The sequence below is a fragment of the Chelonia mydas genome, chromosome 11, assembly GCF_015237465.2.
Source record: "Chelonia mydas isolate rCheMyd1 chromosome 11, rCheMyd1.pri.v2, whole genome shotgun sequence".
In the NCBI taxonomy this organism is placed as follows: domain Eukaryota; kingdom Metazoa; phylum Chordata; order Testudines; family Cheloniidae; genus Chelonia; species Chelonia mydas.
Window position 1 is genome coordinate 52,678,003 of NC_051251.2, and position 25,748 is coordinate 52,703,750.

The 25,748-nt window shown below is 43.1% G+C and overlaps 1 protein-coding gene across 1 annotated transcript; it reads right to left on the reverse strand.

Annotated features, from left to right (window-relative positions):
• Positions 1–7,695: 7,695 nt before the first annotated feature.
• Positions 7,696–21,631, reverse strand: CAVIN2 (caveolae associated protein 2). The gene is made up of 2 exons (XM_037912805.2): positions 20,782–21,631; positions 7,696–10,312 (listed from the first exon to the last, which is right to left on the reverse strand). The coding sequence occupies exons 1-2, from the start codon at positions 21,259–21,261 to the stop codon at positions 9,521–9,523; spliced, it is 1,272 nt and encodes a 423-aa protein (XP_037768733.1). The 5' UTR covers positions 21,262–21,631; the 3' UTR covers positions 7,696–9,520.
• Positions 21,632–25,748: the final 4,117 nt, after the last annotated feature.

Consider the following 25,748-nt stretch of genomic DNA (forward strand, 5'->3'; position numbering starts at 1 on the left):
TGCTTTTGGATTTTGCTGTAGGGGCTACAATCACCCAGCTGAATATCACACTGCCAATATCCAATTTGGCTTTTTAACCTAGTCAGGAAACGGGGACTGCCTATTGTTTTACTATGTTGGGAAGGTCAGTGAGGTACTGTGGTGATATCGGCAGAATAAGAAAAGATACACAGACACAAATGGTTGTTTTACCTTTGTCAGTAGGAGTGGCTACTAAGCACATTTGAGGAACTTAGTCCTTATAACACTGAGGACACATATGTATCCTTAGAGGTCTGCAGTGAAGGTCAGCATGTGAGTAAACTTATCTCCTTCCTCTGTCCTCCACCATAATCTCTTTGCACTTCCCCATTCCTTTCTGTGGTACAATGAGATCGCTCCTGCATAAGTGCTGAAAGAGAATTTCCTCCCACTGGATGGGCTTCATGCCTACCATCTTTCTCATTAGTCATGGTTTCAGCATGAATGTTCTTTTGGACACTATGCCAGGAGTCTCTGGCTTCCCCATATAAGGAAGGGGCTGGGACTTGACAGCACTGGGCAGGTCGGTAAGGAGCAGGTTTCCTTTTCAAGAGTCCAACCCTAGCTCTTCCTCCCAGTGGCTACAGAACTTCCCTCCTCTTCATGACATGCCACTTACAGAGCCCATTCTTACACAGAAAAAAATGGCCAGTACTGTATGTGTAATAAAGCCTTATTACTAGCCAGCATTCTGTGAGCTGTTTTTAGAATTAGAGAATGCACTACCAGCCTTCATTTCAGGAGAGAGCTATGTTGGACCAAAGGGCTTAAGGAAAAGCACAGTAAATTCCAGGGATAAACTCGGAAATATTAAAAATGGGGGTGGAGGGGTTGGAGTGGAGTAGGGGTTGTTTCAGATCCCATGTGTTTCAGGAGTGACTTCACAAGTGCCGGTATCAAAGCAAGAGCAGAATCAGGATTTATTCTGTATAAACCGAACTGTCCTATATATTCCTCAGTAGGGAAAGGAGCAAGTAAAAACAGCAACGGAGAGAAGCCAGAACAAACAGAATGTTTTTCAGCAAATATGTGGGAGCGGAACAGCGCCCAAGGGAGGCCAGACATGTGAGGGAAATGGTTTCAGCAGACATGGATGCTTTATAGTCTCATACATCAGATTTCTTAGGGAAGGTGGGTGTCAAAGGGGCTGAGAAAGGAAGAGAGAATTAAGACTTGATGGATTTTGGGTTTTACATTTTATTTACTGTACTTATTTTTACTTGCAATTAATTCCCTTTGGGCCCCATTTCAGTCACCTGATGGGACCATGGCACCGCTCAGCGACCCAGTGACAATTTCTAGCTATTTGAGGCATGTCTCTCTTCCCCACGCTTTTTGGGGATCTCACACTTTCCCATTGGAGTTCTTCTGTACTCAGTGTGTGGAATAAGTTTAAATGTCTCAAAAATAGGAAGCCAATTCCTGCTCTTAGCAGCATTTGAAGTAAACATTCTTAAACTCAGTGGGGTTGCATGGATATAAAACTGAGGGCAGAGTCCTTTTTCTTCCTCTGCTGCACCATCAGTTGCCCTGTGTTGGGGCTTTCTTTATTCTGGGTCACAGCAGGATCAGATTCAAATATTTTGATGCCCTTGGTAGGTGAGAAGTGTGTGAGACTAATATTCCATAATTTAAAAAAGTAGTTTTCAGACCCATTTCCTAAGAGTTATGTCTAAAATACAGCTTACCATGCAGGGATAGGCATAAATAAACAAATACAATTCTTACCTCATTCTAGTTTTTTACCTTAGAGTTGCCCCCACATCCCTTTTCAGCTGCTTTATTTCCTTTATTCTCAAGTTCCCAGTTCCATCCTTTTATTTTTCTAATCTAGCTCCTACCGTTTCTTCTCTTCTTTTGTGTTTTCTCTGTTTTTATTGTTGTCATAATCTATTTTCTAGTTTCTCTCTCTCCCCCCCCCCCCCCGCCTTTTAGGTCTCCCTATTGTTTTCCTTCCCTACACCCTGTCTCATTTTGTGCTCCATTCCCTATTCAGTGACCTCTGTGTTGTTTCCTTCCTAACAATGCCCCCTGTTCTCTCTCCCACAGGCAAACACACACTTCCATATCTCAAACACACGTCCTGCCTCTTACATACACACACGCGTCCATTCTCTCATAAGGGCTTTTCTTACTATCCTATTTTCTCTCTCTCATACTTCTCCCTGTCTCTCCCTCTCTCCATTCCCCCCAGTCTGTGCTGTCATAAATCTGAGAAGTAATGAGAACACACAAAAACATCAAGCAGACTTATAAGATCCCACAAGTCTCTTCAGTACTGTTTTATGAGGGACTTTTGTGACTCTACAGAAAAACACAAACATTTTTCCAGGAGCTCCCCCTACTTTAAAATGGGTGGCACATATATGGGATATATTAAAACTATTACATAGCTCATGAATTTGTTTTAGAGATTAATAACATGAGGATATCCACTAAAACAAAAATGTAGCCTTTCCACCCCTCTTTCTCATGTAGCATGTTTAGTTGTTATTTTAAGGGCATGTACAGCAGCATGCATGAATACTCCACACACAAATTCTAAGCCTCAGAGCAGCCATTCTTTGAAAAAGCATGCTGCAGGGTGTGTGAACAGAAAATCCCTTCTTTAAAATTTACATAGGAATAATATGCACAAAGGTCTTAGATGACCTATCATCTCTTAAGACTTTCAGTCATCAGGGTAACCTCCTCTCTGACTCACGGCTTTGTATCTCCATCACTCCATCTGAGTGCTGAAGTCACCTTCGTATAAAATTAGTTCAAAATGTTCAAATCCAGATGCCTTAAACTTAGGCTCCTAAATCCAGGTAGTCTGTGGGTACCCAAGTACCAAGAGCCTGATCTTCAGAAGTTCACAGCAATCCGAGCTGCCGCTGAACTCTATGGAAGCTGCCATTGCTTAGCACCTCTGGAAATCAGGCCATGTCTCGCTAGGTGCCTTCAGATGGATTTAGGAACCTGGATTTAGGCACCCCAATTTGAAATGTTTGGTCTTAGTGTTTCTTACACTTTAAGAAGTGATCTAGAAATAGCAGGGGTATTAGTTAGACACGACACCACCTTAACTCTGCCCCTGTGGAGATGGCAATAGGCACTGTGAATAAAAAAGAGTTATATGTACTTGCCACAAATCCACTTCACCACCCCTAGTCAGACATTTCTACTATGCCTCACTGTGCTATGTTGAGCTGTAATGATTTGGAGAGTGCTCGATGCTGGCTACCACAGCCCACATTAGCGCCTCAAGAACCATCCCATGAGGGATGTCAAGTGGGACAGGCAATATAGGAATGCTTTACCCTGTCCTAACAATCCCTTGCTTATTCTCAGTGCCCACAACTCCAGATCTGCACTGCTATCCACACTCCCACGTACCTGCCTGTCTTCTGTGCTGCACCGTTGCTCTGGAGAGAAATAACGTTTGTTTACACATCACTGGACCACCAGGGTCATTGAGGGATAAGCGAAGGTGATGTCTTTGTGACAATTAATAAAGCTTGGACAACTTTGAAGTCCTTAAGGGTTCCCCAAAGTACTCTTCTTCACTCTCCTCCATATCTTTGGCATGATTATGGTCCTGTGATCTCCCTTCCAGGCCTCCATCAAAGGGGGCAGTGCGGAGGTGTGGTGTGGGAGGCATTATCTTGACCCCCTATTTCCTGTTTTGCAGAGGTTTCAGTTTAGCCTAAAGGGGGAGGAGTGAAGGGTGTGCGGTGCAGTTGGCATTACGTTGACTGTGCCATTCTGGTTTTCTAATCTAGCTATGTATTTAGTTGTGGGTGGGTGTGGCCCATTTGTGACAGGTCTGAGTTGGTGGGTGCTTCCATATCCTGGAAAGGCACGAGGCAGAACTGGGTAATCTTAACTCTGTGTTAATGAAGTCTTTTGGGTAATGAATACATTGTAAATGTTGGTGCTAGGATTTTGGCGTGGTACGAAAGCTCTGGTTTACACTCCTATCCGCCTCTTCGTTCGAGGTTATGGCCGTTGACCAATTTTGTTTTTCTGTTACCAATCCACTTTCCCTCTAGGCCTCCAATCCTACTCCTATTGAAGTAAATGGGTGGATTGCACCGCAGGGCGTCTTGAATCCTTCACTCCAGGCCATAGCAGATTATGCTGGAAGTGGAATGTAGCTGGCAGTTAGACTCCCTCAAACACAGTCATATCATCTCTTTGATACCTCCACTCCACAGAGGTGCCCCAAGGAGTGTACTGTTTACAACAGGTTGTTCCTAAGCCAGGTCCCCACTCATGGAAGCACAGAGTGCTCTACTCCTCTTGCTCTGAGACAGATATAGTTTATTTCAGGCTGTATTTTGCCACCGTTACATGTGAGCAGAAATGTGGGAGAATGTAAAGCTACTTCCTGACAGCATAGCATGCCTACTGGTTAACAGCCATGAAGTATGATATGTAGTGGTTTTCAGATGGGATCCAATCCAGCTGGCAGAACCTGATTTACAAAGCACGTTGAAAGGTACATGTTTTTTTTTTAATACAGATCAGTATCATTTAAAATTATTAAAACTCAGGCAAACGACTATTTTTTGGTTGGAAAACTGAATGCTATGGGAGCTTAAAGACCCAGAGAATTACAATTAGGGTCAAATGTATTATTGTTTAATGTCTAGCTCAGTCTTGTCACAATCACACAGCAAAAAAGAGTAACGGAGACCTCATCTGAACATACAGAAAGAAGAAACAGAATCAAAAGCTGGCATGCCAGAACTATAAATCAGCTAATATATTTTAGGAACGACAGAATGATTAAAATTACCCCCCCAAAAAGAGTCTCCTCCAGAGAAATTATGACTCAGTTTGTTCCCTTTTGTGTTGCTATGGAAAAGAAGGTTAGTGCCAAAGGTCATTTGAAAGAAAGATAAATAGCAAACTCTACCAGATTCATTTTGTGTTAGAACAATGTAATTCAGTATGTGGGATGCCCACACAAGAGACACTGAAGGTTAAACTGATGGTTAAATCAAAACATACACAATTAGAAAAGTTAGAGTGAATTTAGTGTGTACCTCAAACAGCAGCATGAGTGGGAGGGGAAAAGGAAGGGGACATGGTTGGAAAAAAAGGGCAGAGAAATCAGAAAAAGAGGCATAAATGTCTTAAGGATTCTACACACATACAGTTAGATTCCACCTGGGGTTGATGCTGGCACAGGACTCCAGCAATAGAAACTCCAAAGCAGCAGCCTCTCTTCCACTGCCTGGGAATGAGAGGGGCAGGGATCAGAAGCAGAGTGTAGCCCCTGTAGATTCAGCATTTGCAGTCTCCTAAGGAGCTCCAGCTGTGAACATAAGCCAAGCACTAACAAAGGTAGGTGGCCTTCTTTGAGATTAATCTTCCCACTAGCAAGCAGGGGATTGAGGTGGCACAGAGAAGTGCAAACTGTACACCCCTGAATCTAGCCCATCTTATCTTACTCACCTTTAGGGGAAAACATAATTAGAAGGGATGGGTTTGCAAACCACAGTTGCCCTCCAGCACTTTCAGTGATGAGGTATGGTAGGAAAATTGGCTGGGAAAATGACCGTTTGCCATTTCATGTTCATGCTCCATCAGTGGCTTCTGCAGCATGTTTGCTCAGGTTACAGGTTCAAAACAAGATTTTTTTTTTCCCAACTGCAACCTCAATGTATCTGAAAATGGAGCTGTGTTCTCTCCTTTGTATGTAATTAGCAACAGTAAAGACCCTGGAATCAGAACTTAGCTAGAAATTTTGCTAATGATGCAGCAGTCAAAGCAGAATAGAGCTTGCTTTTCTGCAGCTGTGTTGGCTCTGCGATGCTGACAGCGGTAAAACTATTTATTCTGTCGATGAACTAAGCGAATAGGATTAGGGAGATACAGAGCCATATCATGTCCTCCTATCAATGGGAATTGTATGTATGGCTCTGGGGCATAATGTGATTCTCAGAGCCCAATCTAAACCCACTGAAGTCAATGGGAGTCTTTCCACTGACATTAGTGGCTGTTGGACTGGTCCCATTGTCAGCAGGTATGTTCACTAACAAGGGGGCATTTTTGCACTAGCTTTTCTGAGCATACCCACGCTATAACTTGTATGGCATCAATTAATTTTATCACCATAGAGGTGACCAGGCCAGATGGAAAACTGTATTTTAATTTCTTCAATTTAAACAGTGTAAAAATACCATAACTTCTGGCATGTATATGTTTTCTGTTTGATCAACAAAGCTTTTGTAGTGCAAGCCATCAATCCAGATCTCCTTATTTGATAATAAAAGGATAGAGAAGGCCCAAATTCCCATGTCTTTTCACAGAGGTGTCTTCTTATAGTGTCCAGTGCCAGAGATAGCATATGAAGGTCAAAGGGATGCTCTTTGCCTTTTCACCGAGAAGTGGATAGGAAAGTGAGCAGTTTTTATGGCACTGGAAATAGAAGCACCAGCAGCTATAGGCTGCCACTAACATAAGTATTTCTGCCATATGGTCCTTACTGTACTTAATCTTTGCACAAAACTCACGTTAAGAGACCTACATATTTTGCATGATATCAAGGGTGTCCAGAGAAGTAGCTGCACCTTTGCTTAAATATATAAATACCTGTCATCACAAAAAAGAATAATCATGCCCCTGGGTGAAATCTGTAAGCTGTCAGGTTGGCCATCACATATTTTAATGTTTGGGGTTTTTGTTTTTTTTTGGAAAAAATATCATGCTGCCACTGCAGACATTTGGCCACGAAAGTATATTATAGGGACTAATATTCATTTTCAGGGGTCATGGAACTCAAAGACAGAAAGGGACTTTAAGATAGCTTGGAACAAAGGAATTTCTCTCTGTTATGGGATGCAGTACAGCAGATAGCAGACAACAGAATAAACTTATGAATTTTATACAAAGATAATTTTATGTTGCTAGGATTACAGACCTGTTAGTCCTTGTAAATGTATAAATATATAATCTTAGAAATAAGTTAAATTCTGGCCCTACAACTAATCCCTGTGCATACGATGTTTCTTAAAGTAATTATTTGTACTAATTCTCTACTGGGCTGATTTTGAACACCTGCAGTTCCTATTGTAGGGGGTTTTAAAGCTCTTAGAACACCAAGCATGTAATTAAGTCCAGTGTCTGTAAAACATGACAAAACATGTCTGACTGCTAATTTTTTCAGTAGTACTATCTGAATTAAAGCTTATAGGGAGGAACAAAACAGACATTGTTAGGTTCCCTGGCTAGCATTTCATGGCTGCAAGAAGTTGACAATTGTTCCATAAAGGTTAAACATGTATGCTTTGGCCTGTCTGTAAAATTAAGTCTAGTAAGGCTATGTGGCATTCTAGAAGACACAAATTTATCTGTGTGACTAAACAAAATGTACAGTTCAATACAATTATGCCTGTAGGAGTATTTAAAGTATTAAAAGTCTACTACAATGCAATAAAAATGAAGATGGAACTATCAAATTCACCAAGCTGTCTGAAAATATTCAGATGCTTTAGCAATCTGGCAAGGTGATATCTGAAGAGTTAAATTTGAGAAATGGTTCTTGGATTTCTAAATAAGAACAAGGGAACAAGAAATAAATGTAATTGGGACATAAACTCAAGTAGTAAATGTTTAGTCTGTAATTTTGTTTTTACCAACCTCTAAAATTTCTTTGCCCAAACACTGACATGGTTGTATTAGTTTGATTATTTCTTTTTTATTTACTTCATCACATCTGTAGTTAGTTACAAGTATTGAATAACTGAGTTACATTTTAGTTAATACAAAATAATGTAGCTGCATGGATTTATGTCATCATTCTTCTTACAGGTGATAGTTCTTGTATGATACTATATAATAAAGAGCTTAACTTTTAACAGTGCCTGTTTAAAATCCGCTATGCTTCCAGGCTAATTTCCAGCGTGATTTACTGGTTCAAGAGAGTGCTCACGTCCATCGTGTGATCTCTGGTAAGCATATTGTAATGTGTATTTTTTTCTTAGAAAACTTTAAATGATTTGTAATTTTAAATACAAGGAAGGAAGCAACATGTTAGTGCAATGTTATGTAACAAGAATTCAGTATTCAAAAGGAAACAGAAAACAAACAAAAATGCATAAAAATAACATGGATGTAAGGCAACTAAGGGTTTTATCCTTTTCTTTTTTTCCATTTATAAGTAGCTGGAATGAAAATTCAAAGAGAATGAAATTTCTTTAACCCCTCATTTTTAATGCCTTTTCTCAATTTGAAACCTGTAATTTGAGAATGTAGTAATTTTTGTGTGAAAGTTGTAACATTAGTGGAGAGTCCAACTCCATGGCGGTATAAATTGGCCTCTTTGCCAAACAGTTAAAACCACAACACACTGTTATCCTTCAACATCCTGACCAGAAACACAAAACTTTACCTTTTTACAAAAATTGTCCTTACATCCCTGTAACTATGTAACTATTCTGTAGGTATAGCATTACATATATGAAAGTCTTTATATAGATAAGTTATGCTATTTTCAAAATATTCTTAGGTACAGGTGCAAAGATGGAAAATATACTGCTCTAAGGAATAAGTAGAAATTTAATTGTGTTATTTGAGTGTATATTCTTTATGCTGGCAGTAGAGATTTTTTTCCTTTTCTTTTTCACATTCTCCCCTTCTGCTCTTTCATCATATTGCCTCTAAGTTTCTATCATCATCCCTTGTTTCTATGTCCGTCACTGTTTTTGCCAACATGCCAAGCGTTACCTAAGATCTCACGGTAAGTACTGTAGCTAGTTACACATTCATCCTTGAAGTCATCTATTTCTATAAACTGCTGTAAATTACAAAACCATGTCTCCCTTTGCCATATAAACACAGTTGTTTCTATTAAATGACTAACAAAAGACTCTGGGTGAAATTCTGGCCCCACTGACTCAATGGCAAAACTCCCACTGATTTCAGGAGGCAGGATTTCACCCTTTGCATAGTCTGCTCTTCTAGTCAGAATGTAAAATGGAGCCATGCCCAAAATAAAATATACATGTGTATATACAACAGTTACTGAGTCTATTATCTTGCCTTGCCATGTCCCGGATATGCTAAGCTAAGCTAGAGTGTTCAGTGACATTGTTTATATAAAAACTACTACACAGCTACAAAATACTGCAATAAGAGGGAAAAAAAATATTTCTTGACTACTATCCAAGCACTTCCCTGATCTAACTTAAAAATCCAGCTGACCAGTCTGCCTCCCCTGGTCAGGTTCTTTTCCTGATATCTCCAATTGCAACTGACTGCAGCAACTCTAAATTAATATTACCAGCTGCTTGACCTAGTATAGGAGTGGAGCACCTTGTAGGTTGCCTGCATAGTAGACCTTATTCACTCTGCATCTCAATACTATGCAATACATTAGCACTGCATAGAAAACAACAAACTTAATCGTTGTCACCCGATACGTTGTATGTGTAACAGAAATATACACTGCTTCTTCGCTTAGCTAAACCTTTTTGCATTTCTGAACACAAAGGACGGCTCAGATTTATTATGCAGTTTGGTCTATCTGGAGAACAGCTGCTTGAGTTGATTCTTCATCAGATTGTTCTGTTTCCCCACTGGTTGGTTTGTTTCTTTCATCATACAGTCTCTGGCTAGAAACTTCTAGTGCTGTCCCATATTCTTCATCATCTTCAACAATTGAGAGCTCAATGTTGCTGTTTATCATCGCGTCCCCTTCTCTGCTTTCTTTCTCTAGAGAATCAGCTATTGCTTTGCCTTCCTCAATTAGAGAAGTTGGAGGTGAGATATCTGAGAGCCCCTCAGTAAATGAGGTGGTCTCGTCATTCACTGCCTGCTCACTGCTTGTAGTTTCTGTTGGTTTGTCTTCGTTTTCAGCAGGGGTCTCTCCTTCATGGACTTTCTTCATGTTCAATGTGAGGGGAGACACTTTGAAAGAGGAGCTTTTTGAGGAGGAGGATTTCTGATGATGTGGAGTGAGCGATTTCTTAATCTTCTCCCGTCGTTCAACTGAGACAATTTTTGTGCTGATCTTGTTCATCTTTTTCTCGATATTTTGGCGAGAAAATGCTTTCTTGAGGCTGTCCACTTTCTTGAGGCTTGATCTTTTTATCTTCTCAGCTCTTGATTCTCCCATTTTTTCCTCTACGCTGTCATCCAGACCATCTTCGTCATGAGGCATTTCATCATCGGACGACAGCTCCACCGTATGCAAGGTTTCTTCCAGAGTTTTGTTCTCATCCACAGACTCTTCCTTTCCTTCTGTAATACTGGGAACTGGTTCTTTCACAAACACGTTGGCAGGAATCTCATTTTCCTCCTGAAAGAGAGGACAATATTTGAGTTTCATAGTTCACAGGACACAAATTTGATAAACAAAGCATAACCTTGCACAATGTTACATTGTTTTTTTACAATGAGATGAAGGAAGCTGAGCATTTTTTATTGTTTTGGTATATTTAGCCAGCAAGAAGCCACTCAAAACCCTCTCAGCCATTCCGTTGTACAGCTTGAGGCAAATGAGGGGCCAACTGTGATATTCCAGTTTCAGAGGGCTCAGAATATATAGATATAGAATATGAATCAATCCTATTCTGTCATTTAAATTAGATATTACTAATAAGGGTTTAACTACAAAGCTGTAAATCTAATGCTAGAGAAAAAGGGTAGGGTTGTGGTTAAGGCATGAGACTGAGCACTGGGAAGTTTGGGTTCAATTCTTGGTTCCGTCACACTCACCACATGACCTCAGGCAAGTCATATAACCTCTCTGTGCTTCAGTTTCCCTGTCTATAAAATAGGGATATACTGCTGACCTATGACACAGGTATAGCGAGTCTTATTTCCTTAAAATATGTGTTTTGAGATCCTCAGCTGGAAAGTGCAATATACATGGAAAGTAGGATTAATTGTGTTTGAGAGGTTGCTAAAAGTTGGTAAAGTATGTTTGTAAAGAATGGACCAAATCCTTAGCTGGTGTAAATGGTTAAGCCTCATTGATTTCAGTAAGTTTTACTGCCACAGACAATATGTCCAATATTTTTAGTTCTGTTGGACTTTGATTGCAGTAGCTTGAACGCTGCTGGAACTGTTTGATGGAGCCAGATTTTGACCACCTTGATTCACACGAGGACGAGACCTTTGGCACGTTGCTCTCACCCTGCCCATGTCCCCACTTCCTCTGGATGGAACAGTGCTCTGCAGGGTTGAGCTCTGGGAGGAGAGGAGGAAACAGCAGAAGGGGGAGAGGCTTGGCTTTTAAAGGAGGCCCTATGGGCAGCCACAAGTGCTCCAGAGCTAGTGAGGGTGCACAGAGTTTCCACGTGGGTAGCACAGGCCTCCTGCAGATTCCTCAGGCAGCTGTATGAAGTCTAACCCCAAACCCTTTCTGGGTGGGTCAGAACCCAGCCTCTCCTTTCCCTGGATGGAATATCATGGGAAAAACTCTGAAGAACTTTGCACAGGTTTCCCTTCTCCTTCTCCTGTGGGTTTTATGGTAGGAGAGGTGATCCAGCGCATGATGATTAGAATATGTTGCGTTTCCAAGATTGAAGGAATGGTACTGATTTTCTTTTTTATTTGGGGGGTGGGGATAATGGAGGATGGGACATATAAACTAAACATCTATGAAACGTCTAAAAAAAATGAAAGTGAAAAATCATGCAAAAATGAAAGGCGACTAATGTTCCATGCCCCAGGGAATAACAGTAGTTCTTTGCATCAAGCAGTTGAGCTGGACAACAGCTGCATATTATTTTTTAGAACCAAAAAAGGCCAGGGAGGGATGTATTCCAGAAGAAGTCTCTAAATAAAGAGCAGGCTGAGCAGGGGAAAGAGCTGGAACTGGAAATTAAGGGCCGCCTCCTGCAAATAGTTACTACTGAGTACAACGCTTGCAGCCATGAGGAGTTCAAACGGGACATCTCCTAGTAGTAAACACTATGTTAGGTAGTAAGTTTCTGCAGGGTTGTGTCCTAAGACAGAAAAGCAAGCAAACCTACAATACTTCCTTTATTTCTTTTCCTATCCTTGTAATAGCTGCATGTTCTGCATTCATATTACTTAGTTTATCATTTTTAACTTGGCAAAGCTTAGGAGATACCCCAGTCACCTCGTTCAGAGCTACAGACTGTGGGGAAAGAATTCAAAACATCTCTTTTAGATATAGAAAGGGCTGCGTGCCAGATGTGATGGCCTCAGGTCTGTCCTTAGTGGGCTAGAGACAACATTTAAGGGAAAAAATACCATACGCAATTCAAAACCTCTGTTCATTAGCATGGGGTGTGATCCCTAGAGAAAATGGTCTCTGGGGTTAAGATTTCTGGTGAGGCTGCACAGGAATGACTGGATGAATGCACTGCAAACACCAAACTACATTTTGTATGCAGCTTGGTTTTTTAAAATAAAAAGTCACATTCCTTTGCTGCTAGTCCACTACAGAGCCTTCCTGGAAACAAATTATCCATACGCCTATGAACAGAATTTTAAACAAGTGTGCTTGGTGTGTGAGGAATATTCTTCAAGGTTACAAAAGAAAAAGGATGGAAAACACTTTTGAGATATTTATACGTTTTACTATTCTATTGACCTTGAACTAACAATAAACTTGGACAAATGACGCTCCCAAAATGCTCTGTACCTTTCCCACAGTGGAATCCTAATAAAACTGTCACCCTTGCTACATGTTTACATATAAAGATTTTGTTCTGGTACTGAGCACTGTAAGTAAATGGGCACAGTATATAGTCTTGTGATTTTTAACTTGGTTTACGGTGACTAGAAAGCAACTATTTAACACAGCAGCTTTCATGATCCAAAAAAGCCCTTACTGCAATTCAAATATTTATAATGTTCTCCAATTTGATTGCTCATATAGTCCATATTTCAGTAGACACAATTGCTCATTTGACCCCAATACAACTATTTGCAGAATCAAGTATAAGACATCAAGTATACAAGTTTACTGGCCTAACCGTCCAGATTCTTTCCAAATCTGGACAATTAGAATTTTTGTGTACAATTCTGTATGATCCAATATTCAAGCATAAGAATGTGAATAGAACAGATTGTCTGAAACCTTGTAATCACTTGTAAATTACATTGACTAGGATTTATTAAGATTTGCTTTAACAGCTGAACTATATGAAATAAAAGGCCCAAATCCTGCCATCCTTACTCAGATAGAACTCCCTTTGACTTTATTGGGAATTCTGTCTGAGGAAGGATGAGTGGGATCTTAATATAGCAAAATGGTTTCACATGAAATTGATCATATACTGAGTCTGATCCAGAGATGAACCAACACTGCTCAGTTCAAGGTCAATTCAGTGACACTTCTAAACTGTTAAATCGAAGTACTGCAAATTCTAAAAACATTACTATAAACATTTTATTTTAATATTAAAAACCATTTGTGGGGAGGCTGGAACATCCAGTTTTCAGTACAGATAAAAATTCATAACCTCTATAATGCTCCATAATAATCGGCTAATTATTCATTTAGAGTTACAGAGGTGGGATGTACTTGTGGCTGAAGCACAAGTGTGGGAATCAGGAAGTCTGGCTTGTATTCGCACCACTGCCACCGATTTCATGTGTAAATCAACCTTTGTGCCTCAGTTTTTCCACCTGTAAAATGGAGGTATTTTCCTCTCTCAGTGGGTGTTGAGATTTGGCTCATTTATGTCTGTAAAGCATTATGGGATCCTTAGATAGCAGTTACAACAAAAATGGAAATTATTATAATAGAATAAAATCTCTAGAATGAAATCTGCTTTGTTGCTAATACTGTTTTAAAAATCATTACTATGAGCATGTTGTTAAATGCGGTATCAGGAACTTTGACTGCAGTCTACCCAGAAGTCCTTCTGAATTCCATTATGTTACGTTTGGTTGTGCTAGGTAGGTTGCAGGACTGTAGTTCACTTTAAAACTCCAGCATGTAAGTACCGTCTATTAATTTTTCCAGATAAAATTTAAGCATCTGATCTCTTGGACTAGATCAAAACCAGGAGAAATATGCTAACCAATGCTGAGATGGGATCAGAATATATCTTCCTTCCATCCCCCACCTTTAGAAAGCTAAAACAAGGCTTGCATTTTTCCAGATCAGTCGTTACTGTACACAGCTAAGGAGCAGCCTTTCTGTATTCTGTTTCTAATGTCATCAGCTGGGACACAATCCTACAAGTGCTCCATGAGCGTGGAACTCCCACTGAAGTCAACAGGAATTTGACCTGAGTAGTTTCTGCAAGATCAGCTCCTTGGTCAGCATAGAGGTTTTACGCAGTCGTTTTGGGGGCTCTTGTTTATGGGGATATATACTTCTCCTCTGTAGTAAAAGCTATGGAAAGGCCTCACATTCATAACGTACTATGAAAATTGAACTATGTGAGTGAGTATTTATAACAAACAGTGAGAATTTTTTTTTTTTAAAATCACCTACCCCTGGAATGGCTAGAATCACCACTGAAGACAAACATCTCTGCAGCTGCTGTGTTGGGGAAGATAGGAGCATTTAACTGGCTACATCTAGAGTAGACTATGTAATAAAAGGACATGTCACATACAGAAAAACTTTTCTCAAGCCCCCCTCCCTTGTTATTTTTCAGAGGGCCGTTAGATGCTTAACCATCTAATATTCTAAATGAATGTTTTGCCAAATGCAGAGCAGATTTCTGTCGAGTAAGTTTACTACTGGTCAGAACAGCCTTAACTCCCTCCACTTTTTCTCAGACCACACCTGCTCTTTAAGAGCTTGTCTACACTACCCGCCGGCTCAGCGGGCAGCGACTGATCCAATGGGAGTTGATTTATCGTGTCTGACACGATAAATCAACTGCTGAGCGCTCTCCCGTCGACTCTGGTACTCCACCAAAACGAGGAGTGCGAGCAGAGTTGACAGGAGAGCGTCAGCTGTCGACTCACTGCAGTGAAGACACCGCGATAAGTAGATCTAAGTACGTTGACTTCAGCTATGCTATTCACGTAACTGAAGTTGTGTATCTTAGATCGACCCCGCGCGGTAGTGTAGACAAGCCCTGAGTTTGTAAATGGATGTGGGCACAGTACCAAACAGGACGTTGTAGAGGCAAATTCTCTAATAAGTTAATAGTTTTCAGCACATCAGCCATAGCTCGCTTACTTTCCCATTTTCTTTTTTTCTTTACTTTTGAAGATGAAGATGCTTTTTCAAAAGGCTGTTTGTTATGTTGGTTGATGCAACAAAATGCAAACACATAGTTAATTTCCTGTGGCTTTCTCTGCTCACTTCATTTCAGGATCAAATATTCACTAACTACAGTGCCTAGAAGGGACCTGAATACCACTTTACTGACCCCTAGCTATAATTTAGCATATTTTTCTGTCCCATCCAATAGTAAATGAGAGATTTTTATTGAAACACTAGTCTGTATTCCTCTTTATTTTGGATTTTACTACATCACCCCCCTTCACTCTGTCTTAATATATGTGTGACTGCATGAAATTTGTTCTGAATCCATGCAGTCCAAAATCGTGCTGGTCATGCGGTTGCAACAAAACAGACAGGAACAATGCCAAAGCTTAACAAGGATTTAAAAACAGTCACTTCAGTGTTTTAGACTGCTGCACCACTTATGGTATTTGTAATAATTTTTAAAGCCTTACATGTTTAGATGTGACATTAAAATATGGCATCAATTAAAGAAATATGCAAACTAGGAACAATACAGGACGTCTCGGGAGAAAAAACCCCTAAACACTTGAATACAAAATATGCAAATTGATAGTTTTCTCACTGTGTTTTCATATTGAGTGTATACGTTGAGGGAAATCCGATGCAAACAACTCACAGCCTGTCCTCCGAAAATACAAACCCTGAGCTCAATCATGTCTTCCTTACACACCCAATGCTCCTGTTAAAGCAACAACAGGGAGCAAACTCAAATTCAGAATTGAGTCCCTAATCTTTGTTTTTATTTTCACATGAAGTTGTTTTTCTAAAACAGGAGACAGAGTCCTTAATGAGAAACGCACAGCATGAAAGTTAAATTTGTTTTTAAGTGGCAGAAAATAAAACCTAAACTAAACAAAATTGCCCTATATCCAAATTCCATTTTCAAAACAAATCTGATATTAATACTGTATCATAGCAGCAGTTGCTTCTTTCGCCCAGAGGTCCCTTTCGCCCAGTGTCGTACACAAATCCATCCATCCTTTTGAGCTTTTTCCTGTGTTTAATTCTTTTGCTGGGGGGACAGTCTAGAGCAGAGGTGGGCAAACTACGGCCCGTGGGACCCTCCTGCCTGAGCTCCTGGCCCGGGAGGCTAGCCCCCAGCTCCCCCGGCAGCCTCAGTTCACTGCACTGGCGGCAGGGCTGTGTGCTCCTGGGGCAGTGCAGCTGCAGACCCCGGCCTGACCCGGTGCTCTGTGCTATGCGGTGGCATAGCTGGCTCCAGCCGGGCAGTGCGGCTGTCGCGACGCCAGTCACCGGTGCTCCAGGCAGTGCGATAAGGAGGCAGGAAGCGGGGAGGTTGGATAGAGGTCAGGGGAGTTTGGGGGGGGGGGGGTTGTCAGGGGGCGCGGGTGTGGATAGGGGTTGGGAAACAGGGGAGTTGAATGGGGACAGGGGTCCCGGGGGTGCAGTTGGGGGGGGGGGGGTTGGATGGAGTGGCAGGGGGCAGTCAGGAATGAGAGGAGGGGTTGGATGGGTCAGGGGGGCAGTCAGGGTACAGGGAGTGGTGGGGGGGGGATGGATGGGGCAGGGGACCCTAGGGGGCCATCAGGGAACAAGGGGGGTTGGATGGAGCAGGAGTCCCGGGGGGGGGGTGAATAAGGGGCAGGGGCTGGGCCATGCCTGGCTGTTTGGGGAGGCAGACTCCCCTAACTGGCCCTCCATACAAAGTTTGCCCACCCCTGGTCTAGAGGACTAATAGGTCTTTTCCATATTAAATGTCTCTTAAAGACACCGTACAGCTTTCGTGGAGATCTGAAGCCAGGTAACACAGTTATTAGCAGGCTTATGCAGAAGGAAAGAAAGGCAACAGAAAAGCATCATGACCAACATTTGGGATCCTTGCCAGGGTGTGGTCAGTGTGCTCCCTTGAGCGGAGTACAAGCTGGCAAAGAGAACAGCACGGCCTCTGGGGTGGAAAATCCCAGCCCCTCCCGTCTTCACTCCTGGGAGAGAATTCCAACCTCTCCAAACAGCTCTTCCACACCAGCCACTCAAATGTGACAGGCCAGAAGACCTTTGTCTGGGACTTCAGTCCACAAGACACCCAAGTTTCTCTTTAATAGCTGGTTTGTGTTACTGACAAGTAGTATTGCAATCTCTTAGCAATGTTGTTGTGTCTATGTTGCTCCCAGGACGAGAGAAAGAGACAAGGTGGGTGAGGTAATATCTTTTATTGGACCAACTTCTGTTTTGGAAGGGTCAAGCTTTCAAGTTTCACGGAGCACTTTCTCTGATCTGGGGAAGGTAACCAGAGTGTCCGAGCTAACCTCAGACCAGATGGTTAGGCACCAGAGGTTCACGCATGCTGTAGAAGACCACTTAAAATAAAGTGGGCAACTAAAGGTGAGCAGGCAGCAGAGTGTGTAACAAATTCTTGTAATGAACCATAAGACCAGTGTCTCCGCTTAGTCCATGGATTTTAGTATCTAGCACAATTCTAGTGTCTATGAATTTCAGTTTCCAAACTTGTCTTTTGAAGGTGGTGTGCAGGTTTCCTTTGAGGATGGGGATTGAGAGGTCAGGTATGGAGTGCCCTGTATGCTTATCAATCTAACCCTCAATTGCCCACTTCAGTTTAAACTAAATGGTCTCCCTGAAGCATGTGTGAACTCCTTATGCTTAAGCATTTGTCCTAACTTGTATTTAGCTTATTCACCCTAGTTACAATCCCCAGACCTGAAGAAGAGCTCTGTGAAACTCAAAAACTTGTCCCTTCCATCAGTAGAAGTTGATCCAATAAAAGATATTACCTCACCTGCCTTGTCTCTCTGTTCTCTTGGCAATACGTTTACTGAAGTTAAATGTGATTTTGTTTTCTTTGCTAAATAACGGCCTTAGGCCTGATTCTCCTATTATTTACACCAGCTTTACAGCAGATGAGCTCCACTGATTTACACTAGGGTCAACTATGGGTTGGTTCATGTAAGTGAGAGGAGAGTCAGGTCCTCTGTATCCGTAGAGAGATTTAGGACACAACACCCTTCTGTACGAAAGTATCTCTTTGAGTGACGGAACTGTACAAGCTGAATTTCCTTCTGCAGTCACTCACAAAAATGGGGCTACATTGTTTGGTTTGCTTTTGTGACCAATCATGCATTTTGGAACCTGGTATTAAAGAAAGGCCCAGGCTAAAACCTCCACTTTGAAGGTTCCTGAACTGTTCAGAGGATTTGATTTGGCAAATATTTCTCTTAAGCCACCGGCTTGTCCTCCTTCAAATCCCTCAAGACTAACTTTTACCATGATGCCTAAAAAGCACAACCAGCAGCGCACAGCAAGACAAGAAGTGAACTGAGCCAGTATCTCACCCTTACTCTGTCCTTTTGTCTGTTTCTTCCACCTGTTGTGTCTTTTCATCATCCTAGAATGCACATTCTCTAGAGAAAGGGATGTCTGTTTTCTGAAAAAAATTGTATAGCCCCTAGCATAATGATGCCCTGATTCTGACAGATCTCTGGATGCTACTGTAATATAAATAATAATAAACATCTGAATCAAATCAAAACTTTAGAGCCAACCCCACCCCAAATTTAAAGGTTTAAAATCTAAATTCTGTATCTCAAACCCATCTTTTAGTATCTGATCCCTGAAATAGTACTATTTTAAATTTCGATAAAATATCTGAAATTCTTTTTAAAAACCCAGGTACTGCATCTCTTTTAATACATCTGGTACATGGTCAGCTTTTTAGTTGCTTTTGAGGTGGAAAAGACCATATATGTCTATATGTGCCATGATCTCTTCCTCATCTGTCTTTAAAATACTAACATAGCTTCAAGAGAATAATAAGCAGCAAAGTGGGGTCTTTCCTAAGGGAATGGGCTGGTTTGTTTAATTAAGCCTGCCAAATCTTTAAATCTAGTACTACCCTGATTAAAAAAAATGTATATATATGAAAGTGGAATATATAATTTAACATGATATTTAACAGAATAAAAGATAAATTTACACTTCAGCATTTAACTAGCTGAAGTCAAATGGGATTTTCCTGAAACAAAATTTCAATGACACTTTTTAGAAGTAAAAGGCATGTCCCGTACTTGGTTAAAATTCATGTTGTGTACAATCCACATCATTGCTTAAAAAGGAGAAAATATGCAAACTGTTCGTTCATACCACCGAAAGGCTGACAAACAGAAAGCTGAGTTTTACAACTGTGTTTTTAATAGATTGCGGAATATGCTGGGGTCAACCTAAAAATCAAAGTTGGCATTTTGTCGAGGGCAACAAGAACTATTAATGTTCTAAGTATCCTACTTCCTTGATCAAAATGGGAAGGTTACTTTTTCCCAGTTGTGCTCTCAAAGAGTTAATGATTGTATTATGCGCTCTCTCTGAAAGTTTCCACTAGGCTCCTCTTGTGCTGCAATGAAACCATAACAGCAGCAATGGATTCCTTCCCCTTCCTGTGGGGAAGCAAATATAAACTGGCTGGTGAAATGCAGAGTTTTCTGTGCATGCTTTCTTAAGAACTGTTGCATGCATAAAAGTTACAGACTGTCCATGCTAAAATACACAGACTTATTGGCCATGTGGTGCTAGTAATTCTGAAGTGGAAAATGTGTGTATGCATGATAATGAAGTGGTATTGCAGAATGATAATGAATCTGTGACTTGTGTTAGGTGTGGCACAGAGATGCAAAATGTATAAAGAGCCCCCTACTTTCATGGGTGAGTGAATCGGAGTGTTCTTGCTAGTTAAGCACCAATAGTAGTGATAGAGAATATATATTGCGCGGGGGGATGGGGGGGACAGTGCATGTTTTGTACAAGGGAAGTGAGCATAGTTCACCACAGCACTGGTCTGGAAAGTATTTGTATCCATGTAAAAAGGACTTGTGTTCTACAGATGATGAATTTGAGCATTCTTTGTGTGTGGCCCTAGGAAGATTGAGATGAACAGTGTATTTCCATGAGAAAGCCAAGTCTCTCCTAAGAGCCAGCCTTGGGCAGCACTGCCCTGGCCAATGCATGGAGCTCCGCACCCTGGGGCGGCACTGCCCTGGCCAATGCATGGCGCTCCAAGGGAAACTGCATAGGTTACACACATTTAATTCAGTAGGGTGTTCTCCCGGTGGGCGCACCTGCAGCTCTGAAGTGTCTGGCAAAGGCATGGCTAGGGGGAAGCCCATGCATCGCACAAAGGGCGAGGACCGGGTGTGTCCATGCCTGGCGAAGAGTTGAGAAGTTCTGTACAGCGCCGTGCGTGCCATTTCTCAGCAGGGAGCGAAGGGAACTCATCTCCGCTGCACAGTGGGAGCAGTGGGAAGAGGCCACGCCTTGGAGCCCCGCCGCTGCAGCGGGCCTCGCCTCTTCAGCGGCCCGAGGGCAGATGAAGGCACTGGGCTCTCCACCAGCCCTGGCCGGAGTGGCGATGGGAGAAAGAGCGGAGGTGGCCGAGCGCCTCCAACCACCTGCCCCTTGCCATGGGCCTGCCCCAGGGCCAGGGGCAAGAGGGAGAGGAAGGAAGGCGCCATGCACCCCCTCGGGCGGGGGAAGGGTGGATAACGGGGCCGAGGCAGGCGAGCGGCGGGTGGGGGGCAGTAGGGTCCAGCCTGCCCCGCCGGACTCACCTGGAAGATGAGCACCTTGAAGTGGTTGCGGCGCAGCAGCTGCGCGTGGTTGCTCTCCAGCCGCCGGACCTGCGCGCACTGGCGCTCCATGCGCTCCCGCACCTCGCGGGTGTGCGCGCTGACCTTGCGCGACTTCTCCAGCAGCTTGCTGACCGCGTTGCTGGTGGAGGTGTGGTGCTTGCACAGCTTGCTCAGGTCGCCCTGGATGCCCTTCACCGAGCCCTCCAGCTCGATCTGCCGCTGCTCCATCCTGAGCTGCTTCTCCTGCACCGAGTCCAGCATGTTCACCAGCTTGTCCAGCAGCGTGAGCACGGTGATGGCGTTCACCTGCGAGCCGTCCCGGATCGCCTCGCCCGGCGCTGCAGGCGGCGGGCTGGGGCTGCCCGAGGGCTCCGGGCTGGGGCTGGGCTCCAGCTGCTCCTCGGAGCTCGGCGGAGCGTGGGCGCCGCTCCTCTCGGCCTGCACCCCATCCTCGCCCATGGCGGGGAGCACGGCGAGGGCCCCGGGTGGCCTGCGCTGCCGCTCTCCTGGTGGGGACCCGCGGGCAGCCGCCGCTGGACGCGAGCTGCCCGCCGCGCTTCCAGCCTCTCTTAAAGGCTCCCCCGCTCCCCACCCAGTGGGAGGCGAGAGTCCGCCAACGCCGGGCTCCGCTCAACTTTGTGCGACACACACACGCTTCCGAGTCCCCTCCCCAGCGGGGAAACCAATCCCGGAGCCGGGTGTGTGTGTGTGTGTGTTGCCTTCCCTTCAGTGGGAGCAGGATCGGGCCCGCCAGCTTTCCCCCTGCTGCTGCAGGTTTAACTTTCCCCCCCGCTCTTTAAGTGGAATGTCATATTTCAACCATGACTTCATGCAAGGCGGAGCAAACCCGCCCGCCGTGGCCCAGTTCCACCGCCAGCCGTTGGCTGCAGCCTGTAAACTTCTACCGACTGCTATGCGACGGGGGCAACACAAGAGCTTGTGTTTTTCTCCCCCCCGCCTGCCCTTTTTCCTGGATCCCGAATGATTTGGATAGAAAGTATTGTTTGCCTTTGTTCTGGGCTGGCTTGAACCCAGAAAGGAAGGGGAACAAAGTTTAAGCCACCTTTAGTTGTTGTTGTTTTTTAAGAGAAATATCTCAATGGGCTTATGAAAGCCGCGGGGGAAGGGTTCATAAGTAAATAAAATCCAACCACACCCATTGCCTGAAGCTAAAGGCAAGAAAACCAGTCACTGTGTTTGCAGGATCAGGCCCTTTAACATTACAATTGCTATTGAGTTCTCTGAGTTACAGCTGAGATAAGCAAGCTCTGCTGTGTGAAAAATATGTCAAGCGTAACTCAGAGAGCGTCATAATAGTCTCATTTCTATCATGTTTTAAAAATATTTTTAAAAACTTTTTGGGTCAGACATTTAAAGGTGGCCTCTAATGCTGCATCTGCATTTTTGTGTCCACACCTACAGATAAAAGTGGTTGGATTTAACCATGTAGCTATTTGATTGTGCTCTCAAAGCAAGTAGTTAAATGTCTTATCTTTTGTGCCCACGGTTAATTGGAAGGGCAAAATGAGAGGCTGTCTTGAAGGCTTTTAAAAAATATATGGGCCTTGATCCTGCAACGGAATGCGTGCAAGTAGATCCCTGGGCCCTCCTGCAGCCCCACAGAAGGCAAAAGACTTCAGCTCAGGGGTCCACATACATGGACCCTGGAGCCTTACATGCATACTTAGCTTTATGCATGTGAACTCAGTGGGGCTGCTCTTGTGTGACAGTGTTTTCAGAATTGGGTCTTTGAGCTTTATATGAATTTAATGTTTATGACAGGTGCTGGCTTGACAGCCCTGGAGGTCTTCTGTGTATCCCCGGGAGAGCCACAGACTGGAAAGTCACAGTGCAAACTTCTTCCCACTGAACCTCAAATATATCTCCAACCTGACCCGGACAGAATGCCTGTAGGGGGTGTCTCAGCTATATTGTACAGTTGCAGCTGACATTGTGCCCTCTCATTAAAGTTAGCAGAAATCACTTAGCTAAAATCCTGTAGCGGGCTTTGGAAATATGTACTGTTCTGATGTATATATTTTCAAACGTAAGTGATCAAGGTAAACAACTTTGAAAGTCACCTATTTTGCACACAAATCTGTGATCTTCACAATAATTTTTAATATCAATTAAATGTCATATAATATAGACACAATGTGGATAAAATGCAAACATTTGTTGATTTCACTGGGACATACTAAAATTTTCATTATAATGGATTTGAATAGTTTTGGTTTTAACTTTGTATTCATATAGGATTTTGCAATAACCTAGTAAAATACTTTTACAAGAACCAATACACTGCTAACAGAAGCTTTTACACTGTTTAAAAGGCCTCACACAGCCATGTTACGGAAAGATTTTCTTACTGTTTTGTCCCCCATTTTAAATGTTTATACTAGTGTCAAAAGGCAGGAAGATATTAAATAAAAACTATTTAAAGTTAACTAAGGGCTAAATTTTGCTTATTTGGAGTTGTGTGTGGATCATAGAATCGTAGAAGAATCACAGAAGATTAGGGTTGGAAGAGACCTCAGGAGGTCATCTAGTCCAGCCCCCTGCTCAAAGCAGGACCAACACCAACTAAATCATCCCAGCCAGGGCTTTGTCAAGCCGGGCCTTAAAAACCGCTAAGAAAGGAGATTCCACCACCTCCCTAGGTAACCCATTCCAGTGCTTCACCACCTAATATCAAACCTAGACCTCCCCCACTGCAACTTGAGACCATTGCTCCTTATTCTGTCATCTGCTACACCGAGAACAGCCAAGCTCTATCCTTTGTGGAACTCCCCTTCAGGTAGTTGAAGGCTGCTATCAAATCCCCCCTCACTCCTCTTCTGCAGACTAAACAAGCTCAGTTCCCTCAGCGTCTCCTCATAAGTCATGTGCCTTAGCCCCCGATCATTTTCATTGCCCTCCGCTGGACTCTCTCCAATTTGGCCACATCCTTTCAGTAGTGTGGGGCCCAAAACTGGATGCAATACCAGTGCCAAATATAGGGGAATAATCACTTCCCTCAGTCTGCTGGCAGTGCTCCTACTTATGCAGCCCAATATGCCATTAGCCTTCCTGGCAACAAGGGCACACTGCTGACTTGTATCTAGCTTCTCGTCCACTGTAATTCCCCAGGTCCTTTTCTGCAGAACTGCTGCTTAGCCAGTCGGTCCCCAGCCTGTAGCAGTGCATGGGATTCTTCCGTCCGAAGTGCAGAATTCTGCACTTGTCCTTGTTGAACCTCATCAGATTTCTTTTGGCCCAATCCTCCGATTTGTCTATGTCACTCTGGACCCTATCCCTACCCTCTAGCATATCTGCCTCTCCCCCCAGCTTAGTGTCATCCACAAACTTGCTGAGGGTTCAATCTATCCCATCATCCAGATCGTTAATAAAGATGTTGAACAAAACCGACCCCTGGGGCACGCCTCTTGATACTGGCTGCCAACTATACATTGAGCCGTTGATCACTATCCGTTAAGCCCAACGATTTAGCCAGCTTTCTATCCACCTTATAGTCCATTCATCCAATCCATACTTTTTTAACTTGCTGGCAATACTGTGGAAGACCGTATCAAAAGCTTTGTTAAAGTCAAGATGTATCCCATCCACTGCTTTCCCTATATCCACAGAGTCAATTATCTCATCATAGAAGGCAATCAGGTTGGTCAGGCATGACTTGCCCTTGGTGAATCCATGCTGACTGTTCCTGATCACCTTCCCCTCCTCCAAGTGCTTCAAAATGGTTTCCTTGAGGCCCTGCTCCATGATTTTTCCAGGAACCGAGGTGAGGCTGACCGTTCTGTAGTTCCCCAGGTTCTCCTCCTTCCCTTTTTTAAAGATGGGCACTATATTTTCCTTTTTCCAATTGTCCGGGACCTCCCCCGATTGCCAAGAGTTTTCAAAAATAATGGCCAGTGGGTCTGCAATCACAGCCAATTTCCTCAGCACCCTTGGATGCATTAGATCTGGACCCACGGACTTGTGCATGTCCAGCTTTTCTAAACAGTCCTTAACCTGTTCTTTCACCACTGAGGGCTGCTCGCCTTCTCCCCATACTGTGTTGCCCAGGACAGTAGTGTGGGAACTCACCTTGTCTGTGAAGACTGAGGCAAAAAAAGCATTGAGTACTTCAGCTTTTTTCACATCATCTGTCACTAGGTTGCCTCCCCCATTCATTAAAGATCCCACATTTTCCCTGACTTCCTTCTTGTTGCTAACATACCTGTAGAAACCCTTCTTGGTACCCTTCACATCCCTTGCTAGCTGCAACTCCAGTTGTGTTTTGGCCTTCCTGATTACACCCCTGCATGCTCAAGCAATATTTTTATACTGTTCCATAGTCATCTGACCAAGTTTCCACTTCTTGTAAGCTTCCTTTTTGAGCTTAAGCTCACCAAAGATTTCACTATTAAGCCAAGCTGGTCGCCTGCCATTTTTGCTATTCTTTCTGCACATCGGGATGGTTTGTTCCTGCACCCTCTACAAGGCTTCTTTAAAATACAGCCAGCTCTTCTGGACTGCTTTCCCCCTCATATTAGCCTCCCAGGGGATCCTGCCCATCAGTTCCCTAAGGGAGTCAACGTCTCTAAATTAAAGGCTAAGGATGGGATTTTAAAAAGTGTGTTAGGGCACCCAACTTCTGTTAAAAGTAAATGGGAATTAGGCACCTAACTTACTTGAAAAACTTCCCTTAAATTCTCTTATTTATTTACAAGACAATATCTAATTCAATTCTGTATTTTGTAAGGGCTGGATAATTGACAGTGTGCTGCATTCTGATTTGTTATGTCAGATCTCTGGATGAGTATCTGATTCTGGGTAGGGTTTCCATATCTGTATTTCTGGCATATATTGGACCCAGTCCTGTTTCTACTGAGGTCTGTGCCAAACCCATGGGCAAGACTTTAGGGCTCAATCCTGTGAGGTGCTGAGTGCTTTCTAGGAGCACT

Excerpts from the sequence above, each read along its gene's own strand:
- CAVIN2 (XM_037912805.2), bottom strand. The coding sequence starts at position 21,261 with ATGGGCGAGGATGGGGTGCAGGCCGAGAGGAGCGGCGCCCACGCTCCG. Across the intron at positions 10,313-20,781 it reads TCAAGGTGCTCATCTTCCAG|GAGGAAAATGAGATTCCTGC; the intron begins GTGAGTCCGGCG and ends CCTCTCTTTCAG.